This window comes from Carettochelys insculpta, chromosome 6, assembly GCF_033958435.1.
Source record: "Carettochelys insculpta isolate YL-2023 chromosome 6, ASM3395843v1, whole genome shotgun sequence".
NCBI classification, from domain to species: domain Eukaryota; kingdom Metazoa; phylum Chordata; order Testudines; family Carettochelyidae; genus Carettochelys; species Carettochelys insculpta.
In genome coordinates, this window is record NC_134142.1 from 63,424,557 (window position 1) to 63,451,465 (window position 26,909).

At 44.9% G+C, this 26,909-nt stretch overlaps 1 protein-coding gene across 1 annotated transcript in view; it reads right to left on the minus strand.

Annotated features, from left to right (window-relative positions):
• Nucleotides 1-9,334: 9,334 nt before the first annotated feature.
• LOC142015384 (cytosolic phospholipase A2 zeta-like) overlaps nt 9,335-26,909 on the minus strand; it is a 40,709-nt gene continuing 23,134 nt past the window's right edge. The window contains exons 12-20 of the mRNA XM_074998865.1: nt 25,951-26,087; nt 24,617-24,839; nt 23,025-23,139; nt 18,691-18,828; nt 15,972-16,079; nt 14,420-14,614; nt 13,393-13,559; nt 12,177-12,363; nt 9,335-11,672 (exon numbers count right to left, since the gene is read on the minus strand). Coding sequence (XP_074854966.1) covers nt 11,452-11,672; nt 12,177-12,363; nt 13,393-13,559; nt 14,420-14,614; nt 15,972-16,079; nt 18,691-18,828; nt 23,025-23,139; nt 24,617-24,839; nt 25,951-26,087 — 1,491 coding nt within the window. The 3' untranslated portion in view covers nt 9,335-11,451. The remainder of the gene's footprint in view (nt 11,673-12,176; nt 12,364-13,392; nt 13,560-14,419; nt 14,615-15,971; nt 16,080-18,690; nt 18,829-23,024; nt 23,140-24,616; nt 24,840-25,950; nt 26,088-26,909) is intronic.

Here is a 26,909-nt window from a genome sequence, read left to right on the forward strand (position 1 = left end):
GGTTAATGTTCCTCACATCAAAACAAAGGCCACATGACTCTTCAGCACAATGTCTTTGCCATTTGAAGGTGAACACCAGGACATCCTGCAAATGGAAAGGTGAGAAATCTCCTCTAAGCATCTTCTAATAATAAAATCTATCATAGCCTAAAGTGGAATCCAAGTCAGATTCCAAGTGTCATTTTCAGGAGCTGAGCCCTGACTTCAGAATGGATTTGCCCGGCTAGTGGATTAAGCTTCTAGACACGGCTGTTTCTCACCTCTGGGACAGATGTTTGCAGTAGCTTTAAGTGCAGCTTTGGGCAGATTTCTCTGTCCACATGGAAGAAAAATGGGATCTTCCTTCAATCCTCTTTATCAACACTTCAGAAAGTGGATGACAGATGCTCGAAGGCCTCTGGTACTGACAGACTGACCTGGCAAGTGTCTGCCTAAGGAGATGAGAGGCTCAGCTCACACAAGTGAGAGCATAAAGACAGAAGAGGAAATCCCTAATACACTAGTCTAGATTACAATCACCTCTACTCGAACAACTAACGTTTGAACAAGAATCCCTGTCCCAGATGCCAAAACTTCTCACATCCTCCAGAAAAAGTTTCACATGATTCCGTCAATGCCCTGCCTGAAATGCTTCGCCACTGACCATCTACAGGTGTCAAACCTACATATGCACCTTTGTAACATTAAAATGTGTTCCCCGTTTGCAGTTGTGGGTTCTGGTCACCTCCACACCATACAGATCCAATGATGGACTAGGTGTATTAGCTGTGCCCCCAGCACTGCAGATAGCATGAAGTGTGAGGCAGGAATTTTGTCTGGGTGGATTTTGGCAAGTAGGGAGTAGTTAGGGTGACCGTATCGCCCTGTCCCAAATACGAGAGAGATACGGAGAGGAGGGGCTTCTCCTCCTGGCTCCACCAAGCCCCAGGGAGCCGGGAAGGAGGTGGCAGCTGCCAGCCCTCCCCCAAAACTCTGAGGAAGCAGCAGCTGAGGGCCCTCCCCAGGAGCTCCAGGGAATCAGCAGCTGCCCTGGGAAAGCGGCCGCCACTGGCCCCTCCCCAAGTCCCTGGGGAAGCAGCAGGGATATGGCAGCTACCCATGCTCCCTTGCTTCCCTGAGGTTCGGGGAAGTGACTCAGGCCAGCAGCTGCATCTGAGCAACTGCTGGCAGAAGAGGTCAGTGGGGGAGAGCCCAAATATGGGAAAATTCATCTCATTTAAAAAAAATAAAGTAGTGACGTCTTTTTGGCATCCCAAATATCGCACCATCCAGCCTAATATGGGATGGATGGTCACCCTAAGAGTAGTGTTATTTTACAGAATACCTACATAATTATCCTTGTTTCTCCCAACTATACTCCTCACAATTTCATTTGGGTAGGAAAACCAGCATCTGTCTTTTGCCAGCCAGACGAACAGAAGTACAGGAAGAAATCGACCAGACTTACCTCCTCGAGGTCCTATTAAGTCCATATTAGTGTTTCTTACACAACTCTGTTGGTAGAAAGTCTGGACACCATGTAGGAAGCAAGCAGGAGGGTTTATTACACACAGCACTGGTGGAGTGCCACTTCAGGACTCAGTGGAGCACTGCCAGACAACAGATTACCACTGATTATATAGGTTATTGATGGGCAGCGGGGAAACAACGACATGGGTTTTACCCACGCCTGGATAGGTTCTAGCAGCAAGATGAAATGAGCACAAATAAGCCAATAATCTAAAAAGGTTAGATTATCCTTGCCCATAGCTTATAGAACCTCTCATCTCTAGTACAGGTGGTTGCCTCTACACGTTCAACAAAACAGAGATGCAATGACCGGTTTATGTCAAGATAGGATAGAGGATGTGGCAACGCCTCCACAGTGGTGCATCCGGGAGTGTTTATCGACAAGATTTAAAGCACAAGACTTTAACAGCATGCAGCACTAACAGTTGGTTTCCGCATGCAGGGCCTCTCCTTGGAATGTAGTTGCTGAGGCAGCTATTCCTCCCTTCAGACTTCAAGGCCTTTCCTGCCTGAGCTGGAATGTCCTTCTCTGAGTCTTGTGAGAGAAAGAAGGGGCCCAGCGAGGTATCTTTCCACACATGCTTTCTGGGTTTCTATATTATAGGCCTACTCCAGACTTTTAAGAACTGAATAGGGGGTCTTTAGCACAGACCATGGCCCGCCTCAGGAATTTTTACTCTACAACTCCATACCAAAGGGAAGTGCACTTCCCCATTATCATCTTCTGCCACTCAACCCCTGAATTGCATGGATATGGTGAAGGAAGGACATAGCTGTAGCTCAACACTACCCCCACCCCCGGCAAACATTTGTTTTTCAGATTCTGTTGTAGAGGTGTCAGCAATGGGAGTGCACCCCCTCTGGGCATGGCAGACCACCACACCTTCACCAAAGTCTAAGTGCTCCCTGACCTTGGGCAGGCAGCAGCCTCCACAGGACCTAGTCCCCTTTAATGGGCCTGCAGGCAGATAATATATGTGCCCAGGCACTGGATGGGGGCTGGTGGCAGTCCACACATAGCCCTAGGTCAGGGCAAACAAACCAGGTTAGCAGTTCAAAAGCTCAGGTGGCAAACACAGCTACCAGCTCCGTGGGCCCAGGCTCTTGTCCAGGATGGGCCACAAACAAAACAGTTAGCAGCCTGGAGAGCCCAGGCCCTGGGACAGGGTAGAGTAGCAGGGTAAGGCTCACTGCCTTGGTAGCCAGGTTGAGCACGCCAAACAGTATGTCAGGGGTTTGCCCTAGCACTGGGCAAGGTAGTAGCCACACCAGCAACAGTGTGAAGTGGGAGAGGCGAGGGACTGCCTCTCTAGAGGTGGGGTGGGGTTGGGGGCACCCGCTCACCCACTCCACCGCTCTCTACCCGGGGCCCTAACATCAGCAGTCACCAGGAGCCAGGCAGTAGGGATCCAGACCACAACACACCATCACAGGCTCTGGTGGAGCATCCCCCCAGGCCACTTCATAGCTCTACCTCCATTGGTGTCTGTTCCCACTTGGAGTCCTCCAGGTATATAGCTGCTGGCAGGCCTGGCCAGCCAGGCATCTTCACATCTTTCAGGTAGTGGACTGGAGGCAGGAACACAGGCTCCGGCAGGTCCAAGGGTTTGGGGTCACTGGCAGCAGATAGGCTCCCAGGCTCAAGCCAGTCCAGGCCCTCAGGGTAACTGGCAGAAGGAAGACTCACCAATGCAGGCTGGTCTGGGCCCTCAAGGTAGCCGAAAGCAGGTCAGCTCACTGGCTCAAACTGGTCCTTGAGGCACAGGGCTCACCACGGGCCTAAGGGCCAAGGTACATCTGGGAACTCCAGGTTCCAGGCCAAAGGTAGGCTCAGATGCAGCCCTACCGGTCATTCAGGGTGGCTGGCCGGGTGCTCTGGTCAGTCTGGCTGTCTGGCATGGGCCTTTCAATGCCTGCTCGCAGGACCCTGGCTAGAAGCCTCTGCTCTGCTCAGCAGCTGGCCTTTTCATGAGCCCCAGGCCCCGTCTCTGGCACTTCTGGTCCCAGGCGCTGCTCGCTGCAGGGTGAGGCACGGATGCTCTGGACCTGCCCACCAACCTCTCTGAGAGGCCTCCTCTGCATCAGAGTCAGGGGGAGGCCACTGCACCTCACTACAGCAGTCTAGACAGAATTCCTGCTGTATCATGCAGCTGAGGCTTGTTCTCCGAAATGCACCCTGTGGCTTCCTGTTAGGTAAGGGAGCAAAAAGTCCCCAGAATATCAGATGCCTGCATAAAGCTGTATTACTCTATATATGTAGACAAAGCAATTGTATTCATGCTTATGAATATCTAATCAACGTATGTAACCAGGTGCATATACAATACACAGTCCCACCAGTGTATTCATACTCAGCTCCCAGCTCCTCCACTGTCCTCTCTAGGACAGAGATCATATTTATCTTCCTTCTGATCTGAGTTTTTCTAGGCTACACAGTTTCCTTCCTACACTGTGAGTTCCCCAAAAAGCCAGACTCCACAAACATGGTGATATCTGCACTCTTTTCTTTTTGATGGGTGTGAATAGCTATAGTTGCCCATAGTTATTAGTTGCCACGGAGCCCTTTCTAAACAAGTCCATTTGTTCTTAGGTGAAAAGCACTATACAGAAAACATTAAAAATAATAAAAGAACCTACATTCACGACATTAAGCTTGCCAGAGATCACCCCTGAATGCCAGCAAAAGTAGTGTTACTTCTCAGACCTTCAAACCTCATAGTTTCCACCCCCCCACACCCGGCCCCAGTGATAAACTCGTACAGCCATGAATACCTCTGTCTACCCTTTCCACAGTTGGGCCTTGTGGAAAAGGTGTTCAAACAGATAAGACAACAACATTACACAACTTTTGCACTTAAACCAAGGGACTTCAAAGACACAAACTTCATTCAGTAAGGTTTTTCAAGGCTACTGAAGGAAAATCGCCATGTCTGCTGAAAGACCTATCCGGTATTATCCATTTGGTCTTCCTGCTTTTATTGATAGAGCCTTGGATCTGCAGGCAGAAGTGAGCAGAATAAGGGACATCACTGCATGGCACACTAGTTTGACACTCCAGCACTGAACATTTTATGCCTGATTATCATAACTAAGATGTGTGGTTTCCATGTGATGCACTTTGGTATATCAGATAAAATCACTGTTCAGCACAGACATTACTGGCACTCTCCTCCCATCTACACTAGTAAGTGTTGCAGGTTAAATGTGAAAAGCAGCACTTTTCTTCCCTCATAACATACACCACCTCCCAAACTCAAAGCTATTTTCCAAAACATATTTGTAACAAGCTGTACTTTGATGTTATTTAAAGATGGATTGTGTGCCTGCTAGTATAAACAGCAACACATTGAGGAGTTACAATGAGAGATTTTTCAACACAACTGTAGGAAAAGGAACTAGGATAATGCTTTGAAAAATTACTAGATGCAGATTTACAAATTCAAAGGGAATATAGGTTCAAATCAGAATACTGGACAAGAATCCCCCAATTTTGGACATACTTTCAGAGCTGAGGCTCACCTCTACCAACTACAGCTGTGCAAGTCAAGTTCTGTCAATAGAAATCATTTCAGCACAGAAGTGTTTTAGCTCTCATGCACCCAAGAACTGTGCTATCAAAGTGTGTGCTAAATTGTTTCCTTGTGCTGGGAATGGTGCAAAACTTCACAAAGCAGCATGGAAAACTTTTTCAGTTTTGTTTTATTTATACACTCGCTTTTTCTTTTTTTTTTGGCTAAATCCACACAAAGTAAAACCTCTGATGCAGCCAAGATCAAACTGGTATAGTATCCTTAAACAAATATTTATCTAGCTTATAACCACCATTACAAAGTCAGCACATTTATTGAAATATTTGTGGGGTATGACAATAAAAAAGAAAACCAGGGCGCAGCTTCACCTGGAGGTGAACTGCATTATAAACAACTTCATCCAGCTCTGCTAACACCCCAGCAGAAGCCGTCATCAATCTCATCTTTTCCCATTCTTCTCTTCCAAAGGAAGGGTGAAAATGGGACCTGAAAAGTCACAACCTCTCCTTGAAAGATAAGTGAGGAAACAAATGGGAGAACCTAACATACCACTAGCAAAGATGATTGTCATATTGGATTAGACCCAAGGTTCACCTCCGTTTCAGACAAAGGCCAGCACCAGATGTTTCAGAGAAAAAAAAAAGTGTAGCAATACCTCAGTGGACAGATGTGAGCTAATTTGCCATGCACTTAAGTATCATCCTAACCTCAAATAGCTAGACACCAGAGATAGATGTATTTTCTTGTTCAATCAGTTTTAGAAACCGAGCATATCATCATGAAAAGGGATGTACTAATCAAACTATGTGAGTGTTTCTACAAGGCAATCTGGCAAGCAGTGTTGCTGATACTGTCTTCAAGTCATTTCTGATCCTCAGCTATGTGATTCCAAGCACCAAGGGAATATTAAGTAATTGTAAATTTTGGAAGGATTTATGACTATCAGTAAAGAATTAAAGGGTACCAATACAGCCATGCTCAGCAGAGACTTGTTAGAGCACAGCTCAGAGCTGAAGTTTCCATCTGCACCGGATATGTTCCAGCCTCAGGCAGCAGGAGCTAACCAGGTCTTTCCCTGCAATTATAGCTGCAGACAGGGGAAAGGGGTCTCCCCACACTGTCTCTGCCAGGGAGTGACCAAGGGAACCCTAAGCCCGCCCCCCCAACCCTGAGCACCGACCTGTACTCCAAAGCCCTCATCCCAATCCCAGAGCCTGTACCCTCTCCTGCACCCCAACTCCCAGCCTATACCCCCTCTAGCACACCAACCCCCCATACCTGGCCCCTTCAAATCTGGAACCCCCCTCCAACTCAAACTTCTTGTCCCCAAGCCTACACCCCCAGCCATTGCCCTTGCACCCCTGGTCCTCTGTCCCAGCCCTGAGTCCCTCAACCCCATCCCCACTTCTGCCACGTGAATATTATATGCACAGATATGAAGGTGATGTACCACACAACACCCTCATGTCATGTCTCCTACACACTGGTTCACATAAGAAAACTTATTCCACTCATGGGTGGGAAAAACGAGAGAGAACACTGGTGATCAGCCCTTGGCCCTGGGTCCTGCTGTGGAGTCAGCAGGTTCTGGGTGTGAAGAGATTTGGAGCTTAGCAGAGGCAGAAAGATCTCCCCGTGTCAATGCTCTGTGAAACTTTGGCACATTCTGGGTTCAGCAGCTCTTGGCCAGTGTCCCTAGTTGTAGAATCTTGGGCTTTCGCAGGGCACGAACCTGGCCACAGACAGTGTAGTAAGGAAGTAGGCTGGTGGCCAGGCTTTTGGTGACCTCAATGCTCCAGTCAGGGGCTGGTTCTAAATGCAGCGCTGAGAGCAGAATACCCCCTGCTGGGGGAAGGGGAAGCAGGGTAGGGTTGAAGGGCCAACGCAGGCAGAGACAGTAAGAAGGGGAGCATGCAAAGGGATGATGGGTGAGTAGCAGAGGTGCCACTGCCTGGCACCTGCCCGCACTCACCAGCCACTGCAGCCAGAAGCTGGCTGAGAGCTGCACACAGTGGTGGCTGTGTTGATGGATCAGCAGGAGGTACAGCAGCCTTGGGACCTGTAGTTTGGCCCAGCCATCAGCCTCACACCCCCACCTCCCCATTACTGATGGCCGGATCACCACCCTCACTCACTGCTGGTGGACAGGTGACTGGCAAGCCAGCATCAGCTAGTAGCTCAACCCACCCATACTGATGAGGGGGAGACAGAAAATATGGGACAATTTACCCAAAGTCAGGACATCTTCAGGAGGAATTAAATACAGGAACTTCCCTTTCAAAATGGGACATCTGGGCATTCCACCCCTGCTTCATTTGTTGCAGAAATAGGATCATGTGTACCATTGGCAGAGCTGGGACAGGCAGATCTAAGGCTATCCAAAACTGAAGTCCTGCCCCCCTTAGCTAAAGGACAGGCACTGCAAAGCCCTGGCCACAAGTGAGAATGCGCAACATATGAGAACTCAGTAGAGTGAAGTCAAAAGAGATGTGGGGCAGTTGGGGAGCTCCCCTGTGAGACAGTAACCCCCTTCCTGGTGCTGGGAGGCATGAGCCAGTTGGGAGCCACAGCCACCCGCACAACTAGGAAGGGCTCCCACCACTGGCAGGGCAGCAGACCCCACAGGGCTGCCACTGCTGGACACAGGGAGCATCCTTGCACAGCAGCGACCCCCTTCTCAGAGCCTGATGACAGTGCAGCTGTTGAACACTTCACATCCCCTTCCACAGGGCAACCATCCCTGCAACCGGGGAGCTCTCCCCTGGGGAGACAGCACCATTTCAGCACGCCATGGCATGGGGCAACCAGGAAACCACATTTGCTTGGCAGCCACAACTGGGAAGCCACCCCCCACGGCATCTCGGTTTTGGCCTATGGAAATATAGTCACCCTACAGAAGAAAGGCTTCAAGATGACAATGTTGGGACAATGTCTGGACACTGTGTAGAATCAAGCAGGAGGGTTTATTATGCACAGTGCTGTGTAATAAACCTCCTGCTTGATTCCTAAATGGTGTCTAGACTTCATTCCTACACAGACATATGCTAGCATCTCCCTCCTGCCACAAAGCATGTCAGAGGGATTTGTGAACTGCACCAGGTATGCGCCTGTGCTCACACCCACATGGAGGAAATGACAACTAATAACTTCTGGGTGGCTGGGGTCCAGAGCAGTGTGTAGACTGGTTCATCATACTCCCTCACCTTCCTCAGGTGACAGCAGGTCCCACCACATGGTGTTATGATGAGGGCAAGGGCAAGGGCAAGGAAGGGGATGGTATGAAGCAAGATCACATACAGATGTTTTCTGCACACAGTTCAGAAGCAGACTGGCTGGATGTGGTGCAGCTGGCTCAGGTGGCCAATAGACTGGTCAGAGGAGCTGGCAGGGCAGGGGCCTAATGGTGAGGTCTGAAGGGGTGGGGTTGGGCAGGAAGTAGATACCCATGGGACCTGTTCAAAGAAAGTAAGAGAAGCAGGAGGCAAAAGCTGCCCTCACCTGCTGGAGCACACTACAGGGGACATGCAAGACAGGAAGCCCTATATGCTGACCAAGAGCCACAGGGTCCCTCCAGTCCCTCAGTTCAGTACTGGGTTAGGTACTTGGTTAAGGCGACACGCCCCACCATCAGAGTTCTGTGACTGAAGAAGGGATTGAACCCAAACTGTTCACAGGTGGCCACAAGTTGTGAGTTTCTCCTTTCCTGAATGCCTAACTTGAAACCCTGGCGTCCAACTTGCAGGAGTGCAGAACGTTCACAGCTGCGACTTTAGTCCAAGGGGACTGTGCTTTGAACATATAGTGTTATCTAATGCCAACTTCTCTGAAGAACCAGGTAGCTGGTATGTCACATGGGGCACCCAATTCAGTGGCCACTTTTGACTTTACCACCTATAAAATGGTAAAACCTCTGTAAGGTGAAAGGAGCTATTACCAAAATAAATCAAATGCTTGTGACCCTCTCAGATGGCATAATAATGACTCCCATAAAAATAGCCTAGGAGGAATTTAATTCAGTCTTCAGAACAGTATTTGAACAGAGAGCAGTAAATAAGATCTGATACTACTCACTGAATAATGAGCAAAGAAAATGCATTTGAAACTCTATTCTGGGTGTGTCTGATTCAGCAACACCCATGGTACTGGTGCTGGCAGGGGGAGAAGGAAGAAGTGGCTCTGCACACTGCCACTCCCCCTCCTGCCAGCTGGGGAAATGGCAGCACAGTCATACTCTTCTTGGGTTTTACCCCTCCACTCCTATAGCTGGGGTGGGGGCAGCGCCTGGGAGCAGTGGGGACTACAGACAGAATTATAAAAAAATATAATTTATCATTTTGAGCAGTACTCCCTAATGCATAGCACTGGACTGAGACTCAGGAGACCTGGGGTCTATTCCTGGCTCTGTTGCTGGCCTTCTGGATGACCTTGGCAAGTCACTGCTCCTTTGTGCCTCAGTTTCAGTACCTGCAAAATGGGGATAATGATACTTGAAGTGCTTTGAGTACTACTGATGAAGAACTTTATGGTATGAGGGAGGTATTATATTATTTATTATTACTCACGTTTGATCAGGAAGCACTTAAACAGAGGAGGATGAAGTACCATTAAGTTCAACAAGCATCAATCAAAGCCAAAACTCTCCACTTCAGCCTTGTGGCAGAAAAAGCAGCAGCATGTAGCAAAATTATTTTTGTTTAATTAAAAAGAAATATGGAAAGTGTTCTTTTCCGTACAAGCAAAACACGATGTTCTTGAAAAGTTGCAGCTACACTAAGGTCTACTTTGAATGGGACATCAAACTTCTGCCTAGGCAGTTCAAACACACAATCAGTACATTCCATTCAAAGTAAATACTAAATATGTGAATAGTGGTTATACCGAAAAAATTGGTTTGGATTACATGTGTCCTGGATATAATTTTCCTCTGCTTAAATACTCTCCACAGTGAGATAATTCTGCCTCTCAATATAGCAGCAACCCCCCACATTCATTTTAATTTGTTCATATTTAAGAGTTGCACCTACCCCCAGCACTAGCTGCATCATTTTATTCCTCCAAAATACACACTAACAAAATAAATCCCTAAACAAGCCCCTTGACCCAAATATCTTAAGAAACAGACCTCCCTAACACCTACCCAGTGAAAAAAAAAATGGCCACTTTCCTCCTCCCCAGAAAACAGCCTGAAGAAAACCAAAAACATCAGTTCTTGAGCATCTGGAGTTTATCAGTTACAGGCTATACTGAACCATGTTGTAGCAGCAGAAGGAAGCGATTTCCATATTCAAGGATCTTTTCCTGAGAACTCCCAGTGCCTTCCTAATTACGTTAGAGCGCAGTTGGAGCAATTGCTCTGACACCACAGCAGGAGAGATTGTCTCTGAAGCTGCTAGGACCCAACCATCAAGGGTTTTATAGATCAAAATGAACATTATTATATGCATCAGATTTTACAAGGAACTCCATTCAGCTAGACTAATTAGGCTGTCTAGGGGAGTGAAACCACTTTATCCATACCTTGAACAGAGGAGTCTCTGCCAACAAACCAGGATCTTTCTTCATGATTTGCCACAGCTCCTAAAAGGACTTGATTTCTGGCAACTTGGCTTAAATTATTTGATATGTCAAAATACAGAAGAGGAGTGTTGTGCCCTTAACTTATCTAAACTCCAGGAATCATTTGTCTATATCACACACAGTTCAGCACCCTATCATCCATGGAGACCCATACCTAAAAATAAGCAACAGATAGGAGTGAGGAGAGAGTTGTTTCACCTCACAAACATCCCTACCCCTATGCATAGCCAGAATTTAGCTGTATCTGTGACTATGCTGAGTATCATGAGTGAAACATCTTTCCCCTCAAAGGGCAAATCTACACTAGGAACTTACTTTGAAGTTCGGGGCTATTTCGAAGTACCCTGTGGAGCATCTGTGCACATTTCCCTTGTTCAAAGTTAATTTCGAAGTAAGGGAGTCCAACTTTGAATTCCTTACTCCATTCCCATACTTTAAAGTTTATCTTTGAAGTAGGGTGTGTGTACCTGCTCAACTTTGAAGTCTGTTACTTCGAAGTTGTACTTTGAAGTAAGCAACTTCAAAGTTATTTTGTACTGTCAACACGGCCACAATGTACCTAGTTTGCATTCTCAGTACTGAGCAATTGGTAATGAAAGAATTATTGTCATCTCTTTAGGCTTTACATACTGTAGCTGAGTACAACAGAGTTGCAGGAGAGACTAACATGCACCACATCTGAGGTTAGTTTTCCACGTGACAGGTACAGAATATAGCTATGCTTCTCTCATTCAAATGAAGGGGGCTTGCAGCTACTTCAGCTTTCAGCATTTTTACGTAAACCACATGCCTTTGGTGCACTGCAGTCCACACATGTCCTACACCAAGAAGGTCCTCACAGCCCATTGCCCTTCTTCAGCTTCCTCCTGCTCAGAGCCAAATTTAATGCTTTTAGGAGAATGGCCTTGTTGTTCAGAACATTATAACGGGTCACTTCCACCAGCCTGTCAAAGTCATGGGGCTCATATGTGAAGTTCAGTGTGCGGTAAGGAGAGTCTTTTCCCTCAATAACAAAGTCACCAAAGGATTTCTCATCTTCGGACTTGCGCTCTACTCCTGCAACCAGAGAAGAATGGTCCATGAAAGTCATACTAGAACCCTTTTATTGAATCACCAGTGAAGGCCACAAACCAACTAAGCAGATGTTAACTTTTGGTCACTCTCCAGGCCAGACATTACATGACAAGAGGAAAACTACATGCCCCATTCCTCCTTTTACCAAAAGTAAACACTTCTGTTCCTCTTTCTATAAGTAAATAACATCCTTAATAGCTTACAGGAAACAAGATAAGGGAAAACTGTGATATTTCAGGTTTGAGAGATGAAAGGGGTGAGATGAGTGTCTCTTATTTGTAGTTTTTTTTAATACTTCATATCAGCCAAGTTGGTCTAATAAAATGTATTATCTCACCCACCTTGTTATTCTACTATTCTAGGACCAAACACAGCTATAACCACATACATTTTGTGTTAAAGCAAGTTCAGCCAGTCCTGCATTCTGTCTAAGCTAATCATACCTAAAATACTTTAATCACAGGGTTTTGATGCACTTTCCCTCACCTGGTGCCTTGTATTTCCGGAACGTGTCATTCACCAATGGGAAGTGAAGCACTATGGGAGCCTTTGGATTCTTATCATCCGTAAACATGTAACACTCTTTTGGTTTCTTCACATCATCTTCACTCAAGATGATTTGTGGAAAGGGAATGTCCCGTTCTTCACAGTATTTCTGAGTCAACAGTAAAACCTTCAGTCACACAACAAAAGTCAAAAGTTAGATCCTCTTTTACTCAGTGGAAACTCAAAAATAGAGAATGTTTTCTTTCTAATTATTAATTTTATGGCACAACTACCAACTATTCAATATTCATAACTTCTGTTATGTGGCAAATATTTCATTAAGCAGAGGCAGCTTGTTACAAATGACAAGTTTGGGAATTTTTCCACTGCCCTACTCTGTGACCAAAAGCAAATCAATTAAACTCTCTGCCTCAGTTTCCTTATCTGTAAAATGGGAATAAAAGTTCTCACAGGGGTATTGTGAAAAATTAGTCAATATTCTAAAGTGCTGTGAATTTAATGACATTCTAAGTATCGTTATATTTAACAATTTTTAAAAAATGTTTTTTTGTATATCTTTCAAAAGTTAGTTAATCAATCACTATCATTTTAAATAGCTAAAGCTGTAGTTAAACTTGAAAGAATTGGACTCAGATTTCTCACTTTGTTAAAAACAAATAACATGGTTCCAAAATTAAAGTTCAAAAATTACAATGAAGAAAAGTAAACAGTATATACTATGATGCGCTTGTTAGATAAGTAATACACTGTCACCTTTTTCTGACAATAAAATAAGGAGATGTTGGCTACAGAATGACATGGTTTGTCTAACATTAGGATTTTAATATTGAATCTAAGGGACCTCAATTAACAATACTAATGCCTTATACTCTATGGAATAAGGCTACACAATTGTGTGCCACTAGTCTCAGAAGTCGAAAGAAGAGTAACATTTAAAAGAGATTGGCACCCATGGTTCTTGAGCAGAAAGACTGGCATTCTATCCCCAGTGTCTCTGTAAAGTTCCACATATGTCACGTGAAGTTCACAGTGAATTGCATGGTGTGAGAACTGAAGTCTTGAGCGGCTTAGATTTATTACAACATATCCTCTGTCATGATGGCCTGTATTCAAACATCTTTGACTGAGCCACGGTATGAAAAATTTATATTTCCATGCTTCTTTCCCTGCCTAGTGCTGCTCACTTGTGTCTCACCTGAAACGGAGCCTCCCAAGAGTAGTTAAATGATAGGATGACATCTACATCTCTCTCTGGCTGGAGCACCAAGGGAAAGGGAGAGTTGATCGAAAAACCGCCATCTACCAAGTACAGGCTGTCTACCATGGGAGTCAGCTGGTTAGGAAAAGCATCCAGGTGTGTACCTAACAGACACATATGATACCAACCCCCCCCGCCCAAAAAGTCACATTAGTTATCAAAAAGAAGGGGGGGAACCTGGAAATGAAGCAACAACTGAAACCTTAAGGAGAGGCCTCTAATACAGGGGCAGCCCCTTAGAGCCTAACCAAAATCGCCGTTGATACAGTGCAAAGAGCCATATATTATTTTTCTCTATTGATCAATTGAGCGATAGATCAACAGATAAAAATAAATATATAATATATGCCTCAATGCCCTTCCTCTCCACCCCAGAGCCAGGCGCTCCCAGGCCTCCCAGGTTGGGGGTGCCTGACTCTGGGGTAGGGGTGGGGTTTGGGCTAGAGCCAGGCACTCTAACCCTAACACACACACACAGAGTCAGGAACCCCCAACCTCTGTCCCGCCACTTTAACCCAATGCCAATGACTCACTGGAGCTGAAGTCACCAGCATCACTGCCATCACGCGCTTCTCCCTCCAAGTGATGGGGCTGGGGTGCAGACCAGCAGAAAGTATTCACAGTGAGCAGCTCTAAGCCAGAGCCACATTTCATTCCTCAAAGAGCTGCATGCAGCTTGACAGCCATGGGTTGGCCACCACTGCTCTAATACATGTTCTATACTCCCATACCAAAATCAGGCCTGCACTCTGGATATTCAGGAAGAAAAGCAGAAAATAGATCTGCATCACTAGGTGGTGATATTTCATTGCCAACAAGTTTGCCAATTCCGCTGCTGTAACAAATTGACAAATACTCCACTAACTTCAGCTGAACTGTTCCAAATCTACACTAGCAAAGAATTTGGCCTCAAATGCTAAAGGTATGCATGATTTTAAAGTCTTATTTCTTTCAAAAAGCCTACCTTTCCAGGCCAGAAAATTCCTGTTCTTGACGTAATCCTTGTGAAGGTACAAGCCGTTCATGAAGTTGAAGGTTTCCCAAGAGGTGACACGGGACGTGAAGATATCCTGGAAAATTTGTAATATTGGTCCCCCTGGTATAATCAGACGAGTCTTTAATCGACTGCAGTCCTGAAAATGGAGTCTTTGGCCATCATCTGTAACACAAGCCACGAGAAGAATCAGAACGTACTCATTAAACATACTTATTCAAGCCCACCATTTCAAGATGATTATATTTTCATAAATGGCAGTTCAACCTATTTTCAGACAACTTTTTTTTTCCTCCTACAAATATTTACACTGTAAAAATGTATTAGACTGAAGGTCTAAATTAACTGAATATATACTGATGTTTCATCATTTAGGCGGCCTTTCAAATTTCACATGTCATGTAACCATTCCAAAATAACCCCAATGAAAACTGTCAATGTATGCCATTAAGGATATGCTTTTAGATGGGGACAACAGTTAAGATTATCAGAATGGTCACACTGGGTCATAACCAAAGGTCCATCTAGCTCAGTATTCTGTCTTCCAACAATGGCTATTGCCAAGTGCTCCAGAGTGAACATACAGAACAGGTGATCATCAAGTAATCCATTCTCTGTCATCCATTCCCAGCCCTGACAAACAGGGACACCATACATACATAATGTACATTATACTATAAATATTGAACATTCACTACAGTATTTCTTATGGTTACAAATGGGACATAGTGTAGTGAAATTTCACACTGACACAACAAATGCAGACTAGAGGAATGTCTTTCTACCACCCTGTTGAACGTACTTCTGTACCTCTCCCAGTCACCATAATACCAGCACAACTTACAGTCTTTATCATGTGTAGGCTCAGAGCATCCCTCTGTGGAAGGGAAATGTGACTACCCACTTGCACATATGCAGAACTGAGGCCCAGAAACACTTGGCCAATACTACAGAGAAAGCCTATGACCAAGAAAGTAATTGAACCCAGGTCTTTTGAGTTCCCAGGTAACACACTCATCACCAGATCTTCCTCTTTCACTTTGTGGTTTGGATGCAGGACTGGGACAAGAGGCTTGGGTTCAATTCCCAGATTTTCCATCAGCTTCCAGTACAATCATGGACTAGTCACTTATCCTGCCTGCACTTCTGTGCCACTATTCCTTATATGTAAAATAGGAGTAATACTTTCCTACCACCCAGGAGTGTTGCAAAATAGTGTAGTCACGTGAGCCAGATTAGGCAGTGGAGGAGAGGAGAAAGGGAGAGAAGCTAATTGTGACTATTATTTCATCTACTGTGTAAATAGAGGCAAGATTGCTGAAACAAACTACATGCAGAGGAAAATGCAATACAGCTTCAGAGCAACTGTGTAAATCATCCATCTCAGTCTTCTCTGCCCTTGGAAACTCCACAGAACTTCTTAAATTTTGAATTTACATTAGTATGATCTAAGAAGAGATGTCTAGAAAACCCAGTTTTTAAACAAAAACCGACTATTTTACAGACTACTGTATGCCCTTACCTATGACTTTGATTATATCTTTTAGAGACTCTAGAAAGCTCAGCCCTGAGCCAACTGTCTTCAGACAGACATCATCCAGACTTGCAGCAAAGGCACTGCCCCACATCCCTATAGGCAGAGAAGAGGTAGTGAAATTAGCAATGAAGAAATTAACACCTCAGTAGGCTTTTCAAGCTCAGTGCAGTCAATAAAAGCTCTACCATTGGGTCACTGCCTGTGAGCTGGCCCTGTTAGAAGACTTGAGCCCTATGCCCAATTATATTTTTCCCAAATAATGGGTTTCAGCTTCAACCAGTGCTTGGGTCAGGTGACCAGACAACAATTAACAGCCCAAGGCTAGGTCATCCAGAATGAAGGAGACTAGTCTGTCAGTGAGAGGAAGACTAGAAAAGACCAAGACACCATCTCTACAGACAGGCCTAATCTTAGAAAAAAGGTACTTAAAAAAAAAAAAAATGGCATGAGTCAGTAAACCTTTTTGTTTGGACCAAACCCAGTCAGTCAGTCTCCCTTTCACAACTTTCTCACCAGCCCAGGATTGCTGTATGTCATTGGAACAAGTCAAACTTATCTGCTTCCTCACAGATGAGCTCACAATTAGGTTAAGCTTGTTGGTTCAGTTATTACAATCGGTGCTGAGTGAGACCTGAAACCATGACAGGGGTAAGGGGAGAGAATCTGGCAGGGAGCAGGAAGTCACATGCCACACACCAAACAACTCAGGTCTGAGTGCAGTGGGAAGAACTGAAATGTACACATCTGAATTTTGGGTTTCTCTTCATTTATGTTCATTGTCTCTGTAACAGCAATGCCTGTGGGTTATAAAATAGCTATGTTATGTTGTAAATATTAGACTATTTGTTTCTTCATCATAGGATTTCACAACATTAATTAAATTCATTTCTTTAGTTCCTTCTGGGACACGAAGGTCAGGAGTCTGACCTTGTGCAGTCCTTGATGAAAATCCTTAGAAACTGAGCTCTGGGTCTCCAGCTACTCTTATATGGGAGCTGGGTTGTTTTTTTTTTTTTTTTGAAAGGCACTGGGGAAGGAGAATGAAGTGAGGTCTAGACCAGCCAAGGTTATATTTAGTTTAGCCATCATGGCTCCAATGCACTTCCATGATAAAAGGCACCATATACGCCGGTACTCATTTGTCTATTGTGGAACATATGGTATGTCATGGCTCTGTGTTTTAGGATGAAATGGAATGCTGACTATTCTATCACTGCAACATTTAGTGTAAGACTCACATACCTCAAGGTAAGAACCAGAGACAGCACAGCCATCGAAACAAGTCTTAAGGGCTAACGCTGCCTTCACTGTGTTAAGAATGCAGTAAACCCCTGAGTTACGCAGGTGACCCAAATTTTCGTGCAAGTCAAGAGGAGATGAGAACCAGGCTGCTGCTTGCCAGGAGACTGACCAGCCCATCAGGATCTAAATGGCAGCCTGGTTCCTGGCTCCCCTGGGCTGGCGGGACATGGGAAGCTGATCGGCCATGAGCTGGTCAGTTTCCTGGGTGCAGGAAAGCAGTGAGGAGAAGGGAACCACAGGGCAGCCTTATCTGGGGCTGCTCTTGGGGTGGCATGGGACCCCCCCACTCCTCAGCCAGGGATCCCACACAGCTGGCTCTGCTGGCTGGGTAGCACCTGGCCAACTTCCAGCTGTGGGGTCTCCTTGCCCCCCCAGCCGAGGATCCCGCAGCTGGCTCTGCCAGCCGGGCACTGTCCAGCAGGCTTCCAGCCTTGGGGCTGGAGGGAGTCCCCACCCTGCCCTTCCCCCCCATGCCACTGCCTCCCCCTTGCATAAACACAAGATATATGCATTTTGAATGCATATTTCTCAGGGTTTACTGTACTATCCTTTAAACAGATTGCAGTTGTCGAGAAGTACCATTCTTCAGAGGAGCTTCATTTAGGCCTTGAAGACAGAGATGCTTTACCCCTAACTTCTGGCTTTATTCTGAGCATCAGTTTATTGCAATTCACTTTGAGGAAGAACAGTTTCTGATTTGAAGGACAGATTTGTTAATTGCTAGCTCCCACTGACATTTGATTCTGAATGTGAGCCCCAAAAAGTAGTCATTCCCTAGTATCAAACACTAGCATCCAGCTTCAAGCCCAGACACAAGACAAGGTTAGCCAATGGGATCGAATTTCTGTGTGCCCAAGCAAATCACTCTCTTTGGAGCAGGGATCTCATCTGACAGGCAGCCTCAGACACTGACTGTCCAGAAAAAGAAGGATGATAGCAGCTGTAGTACTGCACTTTTTTCAAACAGGTAGGGATGGTGTGGTTTGAAGCCAACAGTTCCCACTGACTTCTGCTCCTCATAACCATCACTACATTCAGAAGCAACGGAAAGCCAACTAGCTTGATTTTACAGTTAAAATGATCAGTGGTGAAAGTGTTAACATCAGCATTCAAATGCTAAATTTTAGGTTTCAGAGTTAACAATTCATTGCCAATAGAGGCAGCGTCTACATCTCTGGGTTTTTATTTCATGATGTCAATTACAGTCTCAGGAGGCCAATGCTCTACCTGGTAACATTCAGATGGGTTCTTGCAGGCTTAAAAAAGGTTTAGCATCTCCTGCCTTTCAAATTCTCCAGGAAAAGATTGAACAACATTTACTGGGCATTTGGCCCCCTGAAACTTCAGAACAGAATTAGCCCTTTCCCATTTCCTTTTCCAAATCAGCAGAATTAGAACATACCCATCAGAGAGCACATCCTGGCCTCTGGATGTTTTTGGATCAAATGCCCCATGAAGAACTCACTGCCAAAATCTTCTGTTCGGACGAAAGCTCCATACTTACGGAATCCAACCTCGTAGGGAGTGAACTCACACCACTCTGAGGGTAAGACAGCAGATTAACACTTATCTCAGGAATACTCTGAAGCGAATTTTCCCACCAGTAATTCCTTTCCCAAAAGTCCCATACCTAGCTGATCTGGTTTGACCACACTGGGGGGAGAAATGGTTGGCTTTTCCAGAAAGGTTCTGTGGGACCTCCCTATGCACTGAGGTTTGGGAACTAAACCTTTGGTATTTGTATCCATCAGCCATTCTTCCTTGCAGAGTAAGGGCACAAGCACAGAAGGAACTATTGGTTTCTCAGCACTTCCACTGCTGCTCTCTGGCCTGGGCTGGTGAATTCCCATAGCTGGTCCCCTAAATAGCCTCTGCACCAAGTTCAATTATTCAGTATGAGCATATGTTTGGGCATGGAGAGAAGGAAAAACAGGATTTAACACCTAGAATGGGGAGGGGTGACCTTCTCAGATGAGAAATCCTTAGCTACACCACATTTTAGGGTGTCTCAGTATACATTACAATTATGGCAATGGCAATCTAGATGCTTGTTATAGAATGGGCTCCCTCACCCTGGACTTCTCCTTGAAAGCAGCCCCCCCCGCCTCCCTCTCCCTCTCCCTCTCCCTCTCACACACACACACACACACTACAGTGTACTTTATTTACAATGTCTTATGAAGCTTCATGTCCCATCACCATATGGGACAGCTTCAGTAGTAGTAGTAGGCATCCTTCAGTCTGCATAGACTATGGATCGCGCCCTTTATAGTTTCAATTGAGGACTTCATTTACAGCATCTACTGTGACTATGAAGACTCACACGAGAGTGACAGTCCTTGCTGCATCTCTTGCAGATGTGGTGGGTGTCTAGCAAGTCCTTAGTGTGCTTTCTGTGCGCTCGCTTCTCCTTTGCTAGCTGTCTGATCCTCATCTCGCCCATCTGAAGGCCCTTGTGTAACCCCTGCCTCCATCTGCTGCGGTCGTCTGCTAGTTCTTCCCAGTTGTGCAGCTCGATGTCTACCTCTCCGAGGTCTCTCTTGCAGACATCTTTGTAGCGCAACTGGGGGCGTCCAGAAGGTCTTTTGCCAGAGGCTAGCTCACCATACAGGATGTCTTTTGGAATCCTTCCATCATTCATCCTGTGGACGTGGCCAAGCCAGCGGAGCCGACGCTGCCGGAGGAGGGTGTGCATGGTTGGGATTCCAGCTTGCTCGAGGACAGCAGTGTTGGTCGCTCTGTCCTTCCATGATATTCCAAGGATGCGCCTGAGGCGGCGCAAGTGGAAGACGTTCAGCCTCTTTTCCTGGAGGGCATACAGGGTCCAAGTCTCGCTGCCATAAAGGAGGGTGCTGAGGATGCAGGCTCTGTAGACTTGCATTTTGGTGTGAGTGTACAGCTTGTTGTTGTTCCACACTCTCTTGCCGAGTCTGGACAGAGTTGTGGCCGCTTTTCCGATCCTCCCATTTAGCTCAGTGTCCAACGACAGGGTGTCAGTGATGGTGGACCTGAGGTAAACGAACTCGTGGACGACCTCTAACGTATAGTTGTCAATGCTGATTGATGGGGATTCGGCAACATCCTGACCGAGTACATGTGTCTTCTTTAGGCTGATGGTAAGCCCAAAGTCCTTGCACGCTTTGGAGAACTGATCCAGCAGTTTTTGAAGCTGGTCTTCTGTGTGAGACATTACAGCAGCATCGTCTGCGAACAGCATGTCCCTGATGAGGACTTCCCGCACCTTAGACTTAGCTTTCAGCCTTGCAAGGTTAAACAGTTTCCCATCAGATCTTGTGTGCAGCAAGATGCCCTCTGCTGAAGATCCAAAGGCATGCTTCAGCTTCAAAGCACGCGTAATATAGGAAAAGGGTGTGAAGTAGGGAGAGGTCTCACCTATCTTACATATTCATCTTGTTTGCCATTCCTAATTTTCTCTTCTGTCCCCCATTTAACACTTTTCTGCTAACAAGCTGAATCCCCTTGTTAACCAGATAACCACCCTGTCCTAATAGATTATCTCCCTGTTTGGCCCAAGACGGAAACCTTACAACATAGTAAGCCATCCTGAGCCTGCCCCCACATCCCACTGTCACATTGTTCAGTCTTGAAGCTCACCAACAATTCTACATGTTTAGATTCATTTTCCTTAGCAGTAATTTTTAAACATTCTTTCTGATGTCACTAAATCTGTGAAACACCCGGCTACTTAAAAGCAATAGCACAATGTTATGAAGTCGTGCCTGAACTTAACGGTGTCAGCAAAAACATTGAAGATGAGCCCAGGACAGAGTTCAAACCATAAGTACATATTTGTATTTCCAAATCCTAACCCTTCAGAGATCTATATGAGCTAGATACCCAAACCTCATTGCCATTTCATCACTAAAATCCTTCACTTCACTCATTAACATCAACAAATACACTTGGCTCTTCTTTGGAACCCTTCACCTATAGATCTTGTCATGCCTATTTTATGGGGGAAATGGAAGCATAAAGGACCTGCACAAGGTCACCCAATAACCTAATGGCAGAGATAGGACTAAGGCCAAGGCTTCCCAGTCAAGAGAGCCACTGGGCCATATTATTTCCCTAGTAAAACAAAGAAAATTACAAGAGTACTCTCTCAAGACAATCAATCAGCCATTCTTCCTTGCAGAGTAAGGGCACAAGCACAGAAGGAACTACTGGTTTCTCAGCACCTCAGAACAGTGCACTGGTTATTACTAGTGGCAGAAGCATTGCTCTCTCTAGATTTCCACATTTCAACTATGTTTGAACTCTTGCCAATTCTTTCTGAGCAACAACTACAATCATCCTTTCCTCTGGCCTTCATGAGTCCCATTATGCCCAACTCATGTCCGTTCAGAATGCTGCAGCAAAAACTGTGTCGCTCCTCTCTTTGCATCTCCCAGTGCTGTTCTCATAAGTGATTCATCTTCACATTCAAGGCCACTCTTAGAAGATCTCCTACATCTACTATCCGTCATCACTCATGCAGCATCAAGACCAATCAGCCAATACCAGCCTTCATTGCCTACTTGCTACATTTTCTAAAGGGCAGTTTGGTAGTTTTTCCCCAGTGCTGCCCCAATTCACTGGGAGAAGTGCTCCATAAATATCCAAAAAGCTACCTTATTGCAAATCCCTCCTTTAGACACCACATTGCTGCAATGCCTACAAACAACTTGACAGCTTGTTAGGCTGATGCAGCACTGAGACCATTACCTATTTTGTTGACCAATATCAGCCTATTGTTTTCTTGTGCTTTCTGTACCCACACAGTCTTATATTTAAATTGTAATATGTTCAAGTGCAGAAGCCATCTTTTTGTTTTGTGTTTGTACAGGACCTCACCCAGGGGGCTCTAGTCCAGGATTGCTCTTCTTGGGCACTACTGCAATAGAAACAAAACTATAATGTTGTGCATTGCTGCAAAGCTCCCAAGACACGTCACTGTACAGGCACCAGTTCTACACACATCAAACACTACGGAACATGATCGTAATAGACCAGGGCTGTGTGAAGCATGTCAGCCAAAGGGGCCAACTGATTTACTGGTGCTGGGCAAATGTGGGAGTGCTGTAGAGTTCTGCGCTTCCTAGAGGGGCAGGGCCTTGGACAGAAAGCCCTGGGTTGGGAGCAGCCAGCCCTCAGCATTGCCCCAAGTGAGCCACACCCCCTGCTCCAAGGCAGCCCTCAGAGCACATTGTGTTGTGCTTGGGCGGTGATCTAAAGGGCCCATGACTCCAGCCACAACCAATGCTGCAGTAGCAGTGGTGGCAACCACAAAACCCAGAGTTCTTTCGAATCATGAGGCAACTGCCCACTCTGCCCTCCACCCCCACCCTGTATCGGTAAGTCTGATGTCAGCCAATCATCAGTTATGTTAATTTATGATTTGTAGACTCTCTCATAAAGCAAGATGACTTGAGCACTTTTGTAATAGTCGCTCCCAGCTGTGGAAAATTTTGGACACTCTCTACCAAAATATTTGGAATAGCCAGTCTAACGAATGACTCAATGTCAGGGATGTAACTAGGAGGAGAACATAGTGGAAGAGGAACTTTGCCAAGTAGTGTCCAGTTTGACATATCAGCTGTTGAGCCCCCAAATACCAGCTAATCAGCACATTATGTCTCATGCTCATCGTGCTAGCTTCAGTGAATGGTGACGCTGCAAAGGGGAATATTTACAGACACACAAACAGAGGGGGAAAAAAATCAGTTGCATTTATACCTGTAAAGTCATCACGTCTAAAATTGTGCCTCACGCTGATTGCTGCATAGATGGGATAGGGGTTCTGTGCTCTCCTCACTGCTTTCTGTTGGTCTGATAGCTTAGATGGGTCATCCTGGTTGCAACAGGGAAAGAAAAACAGCTGAAGATGTTTAGAACTGAGCTGGAGCTATCTATCCCCACACACTCCAGTAGTCTGGAGCCCACTCTCTTTCCAACCTCAGCTATAACCATATCACAGGCTCTGAAGAGTCTCTCTCCACAGTGTAAGGCTCACCTGTAGTTTACAGCAACACTTATATGGCCGAGATGCTTTGTATTTTACAGGCACCCTTCACTAGTTAGTTGCTCTTTTAATCAGATTCCAATTTGCAAATTAAATTGTTTTTGAAAAACCACATGGTTAAACATTTGTCACCATATTTTCTCTGATCCCTCACATTCCAAATGGTGGTCAAATGAACGGCTTGCAGTCTTCTCAAATACACACAGTAAACTCTTTCATATATGAGATATATATGGCAGCCCCAGGACCAGGAAGTTGCCAGATACTCAAGTATTCTGGATAACAGAGGTATACCTAACAATGCATAACACTAAAGAAAAACAAGACTAGCTGTTAAACAAAAATGTATACAGAGTACCTAATTTACCAACAGCAATATTGTACACTGTGTGCTTATACTGTATTTGCTGTATTGATTTGTATTTACTTTCATTATACTGTACTTACAGAAAAAAGTAACAAATTTACTTCTGGTTAACATTCCAGTTATTGGAGAGTGCTGGGTGATAGAGTAAAGTCTTTGATATCTGGCATTCTAACACAGCACTTTTCATCTATAGAGCTCAAGGTACCGTGGTAAGGTCAGTACCATTCCTGGGCCCCAGACCTCTGTTTAGTATACAGTCCCACAGAAATTTGGGTTCCTCAGCTAGAAAGGCATGGGGTTGGAGTGCCTTGGTCTGCCTGGTCTGAGTGAACACTCCTTGGCAGCCACCAGCTGACCTCTGAGGTTACCAGGGAAAGGAAAGCCCAGAACACTCATTGTGGAAACTCCTCCCCACCCTTCTGTCTCTGGTAATGCTGGTGCTCTCTTGATCCACTCTCTGACTCTCTCTCTCTCTCTGTTACAATCTCCTTACCTCTCTCCAACCTTCTCTTCCACACTCTCCCCACACCCTCCCTACTGCCCAAAGGCTTTTTAAAAAGGCCTATGGCAGCCTCGAGTGACATCAGATGGCCCTAAATGATATTAGCCCCTTCCCTGCTGCTCCCATTCTGCCTGCAGTAACTCCTGATTAGTCATGGCCATTTCTCCTTTTTAGAGCTGCCTCTCTCCCCTGTAAGATACCATTTTGGCCAAACCCTCTAACAATACATTATACATTATATTATCCCCAATTTATTAATACAATAACTGAGGGGAAAAAACCTCTGAGGTTTGTTCCAAGACTCCTCTAATCCCCAGAACAATTCTAAACATATCAGAGAGAAACATTTTTTTTTTCAGAAACACAAAAGGATGGCTATGTTAACTTCCTAATATGAAGGCAAAGAGCAGTATATTTCAGAGTCTAGAATTCTTTACCTTCTGGTGTAGAAAATGTTGTATAATAAGGCCCCATAAGTCTGTGAAAGAGACTTTCCGTCCATCGTTCTGCATTGATTTGAGCTCCTGGATGTAATATTTTATTCGTTCTGATGAAAATGCCCCTGCTTTGCTACTAGATACTTTATCTCGAGCATCACCGATTGCACCTTGGAGATCCTTATGAGACCAGTCTGTGTCTTTATACAGTGCAGACACACACCTGAAAAATTTACATCAAGATTATCATTAAATGATATTAAACATCACCTTCCAGCTAAGTGTTATTACTAGTGAACTGAGAACTGAACTGAACTGTAGAATTCTGACAACCCAGAAGATTAAGTACTCAAGATAACAAGCATTATGAGATGGAATTTTAAGTTTAAAATATGTTGGGGCACCTGAGACCAACCTAATATCTAACCTACCAGGCAGGGTTATTCTGAGACCAGATTAGCTAACGTGATTTAATTTACAAACATTAACTTACTCATCCTCACGACAGCCATGAGAACTAGGTATGGGGCTCCAAACAGAGCCAAGATAACTGTTTTCTTCCTCTCCCCAGAAGAGAATCTGGCTTCACAAACGTTTCTATGCAACTTTCTAAAAAAGAGCAGGGTGTACTAAGTGGAGGTGGACCTCCTCCACGGGCATGAAATTTCAAAAGGAGGAGGCACAGCATGATTAGCTTTTGGGTCTCTGGCTCAACTCTCTCATTAAAAATGTTGAAATATGTTACTGTTTTTGTGTGTGTGTATTCAAATGTATATACTACTTAATAAAGCTTTTACATTCTACATATTTTCTTACCCCTTCGCCCCCCCTCCCCCGTATAAACATAAAAGAAATTTCCATGGGTTTGGATTACATTAGACAGGATCAGGGGGCTATTAATTGAAAGGCTGAAAAGGGGGCCAGATGTGAAAGGTTTGCTCACCCCTGTTTTAGATGAACAGTATATATTTGTTTTTAAATTATTTTCCTTTAACATTTACATAAAGAGTGTGAATTTTGATCATACAATAGGCAGTTAAGCATCCAAGTCTCACAAAACCTCAATGGGAGCCAGGCATCTACTTGCTGTTGGTGCTTTCTTTCTGTAACGCATTTAAATAGCTTCCATCAGACATGCTGCCGTAGGTATTAAAACAGTGATAAAAATCTTTTTAACCACCCAGAACATTATGACTTAACATTGGATAGGTAATTCCTACATATGGAACACAGTGGTTTTTTAAACTTTATGCGCATTAAATCAAGTTCTCCCTTGGAGTGCCACAAAACTATCCAGCTAGACGTTTCAGGGACCATCACTGCATATCACGCACCAGGTAGAACCTGAAATTCCACACAGATACATTGTGCTGTCCAGAAGGCTGAGCTGTTGAAGCCCCGACAAGCTGCCATAGAGTGATGTTAGTGCTCTGATCCCACCACCAGATCCCAAAATTGCTACCACAGGGACCTGCAAACAGATGAGAAACAAGAGAATGAAACATACCAAGTTACCTATAAATTTAAACAGATCAAAATGTTTTTACTCTTTGCTAACCTAAGGGAAAACCCCCTAAAAACAGGAATAGTTATATGCCTGTTAATGTGCTACTTACATTCCAGCATTAAGTTCATCTTGACTGATATTTTAATGACAAAGATCATGTACTATAAAGAGGTGTGATGTTAATTATGTTCCCCGAATGCCAGTCATTTCATCACAATGCCTAGCGATAGTCCAGAAAACCTACACTGTCATAAGCTAAAAATATATTAATCATTTCTGAAGCACTCTTATCTAAGATTGCAATAAGGAGATCAGGGCTATTGGACCAGATAGTGTAAGCACAAACACTCTTTCTACCCTTTCCTACAGTTCTAATTCCCTCAAACCGGGCGGCAGGTTACAACACAAGCTTTGCTGGGTCCAAAGGTTGGCCTTATTTTAATACCTCAGAACTGTCCTAAAACCACATGATGCAGTAGCTCTAGGTGAGAGAATCCAAAGCAGTTCTCAAAACTCAAACTACAGAAATTTTCATCAGCCTTTTTGGAAAAATTATTGGGTTTTTGTTAAAATTATGTTTTATTCCACAAAAGGAACGCCTACAAAAAAACAAAAAGTCTGAAAATACACTGATATCTAGGGCTTTGTCTATATCACACAGTTTTTAGTGACATGGGCCTGTCAGTAAATGTCGGGCCATGTAAGCGCTGTCCATTAGCACTTTTTGCTGACACAGCTTCCACCCCTTCCACACAAAGGGTGCCTGCTTTGTCAGCCCAAGAACGC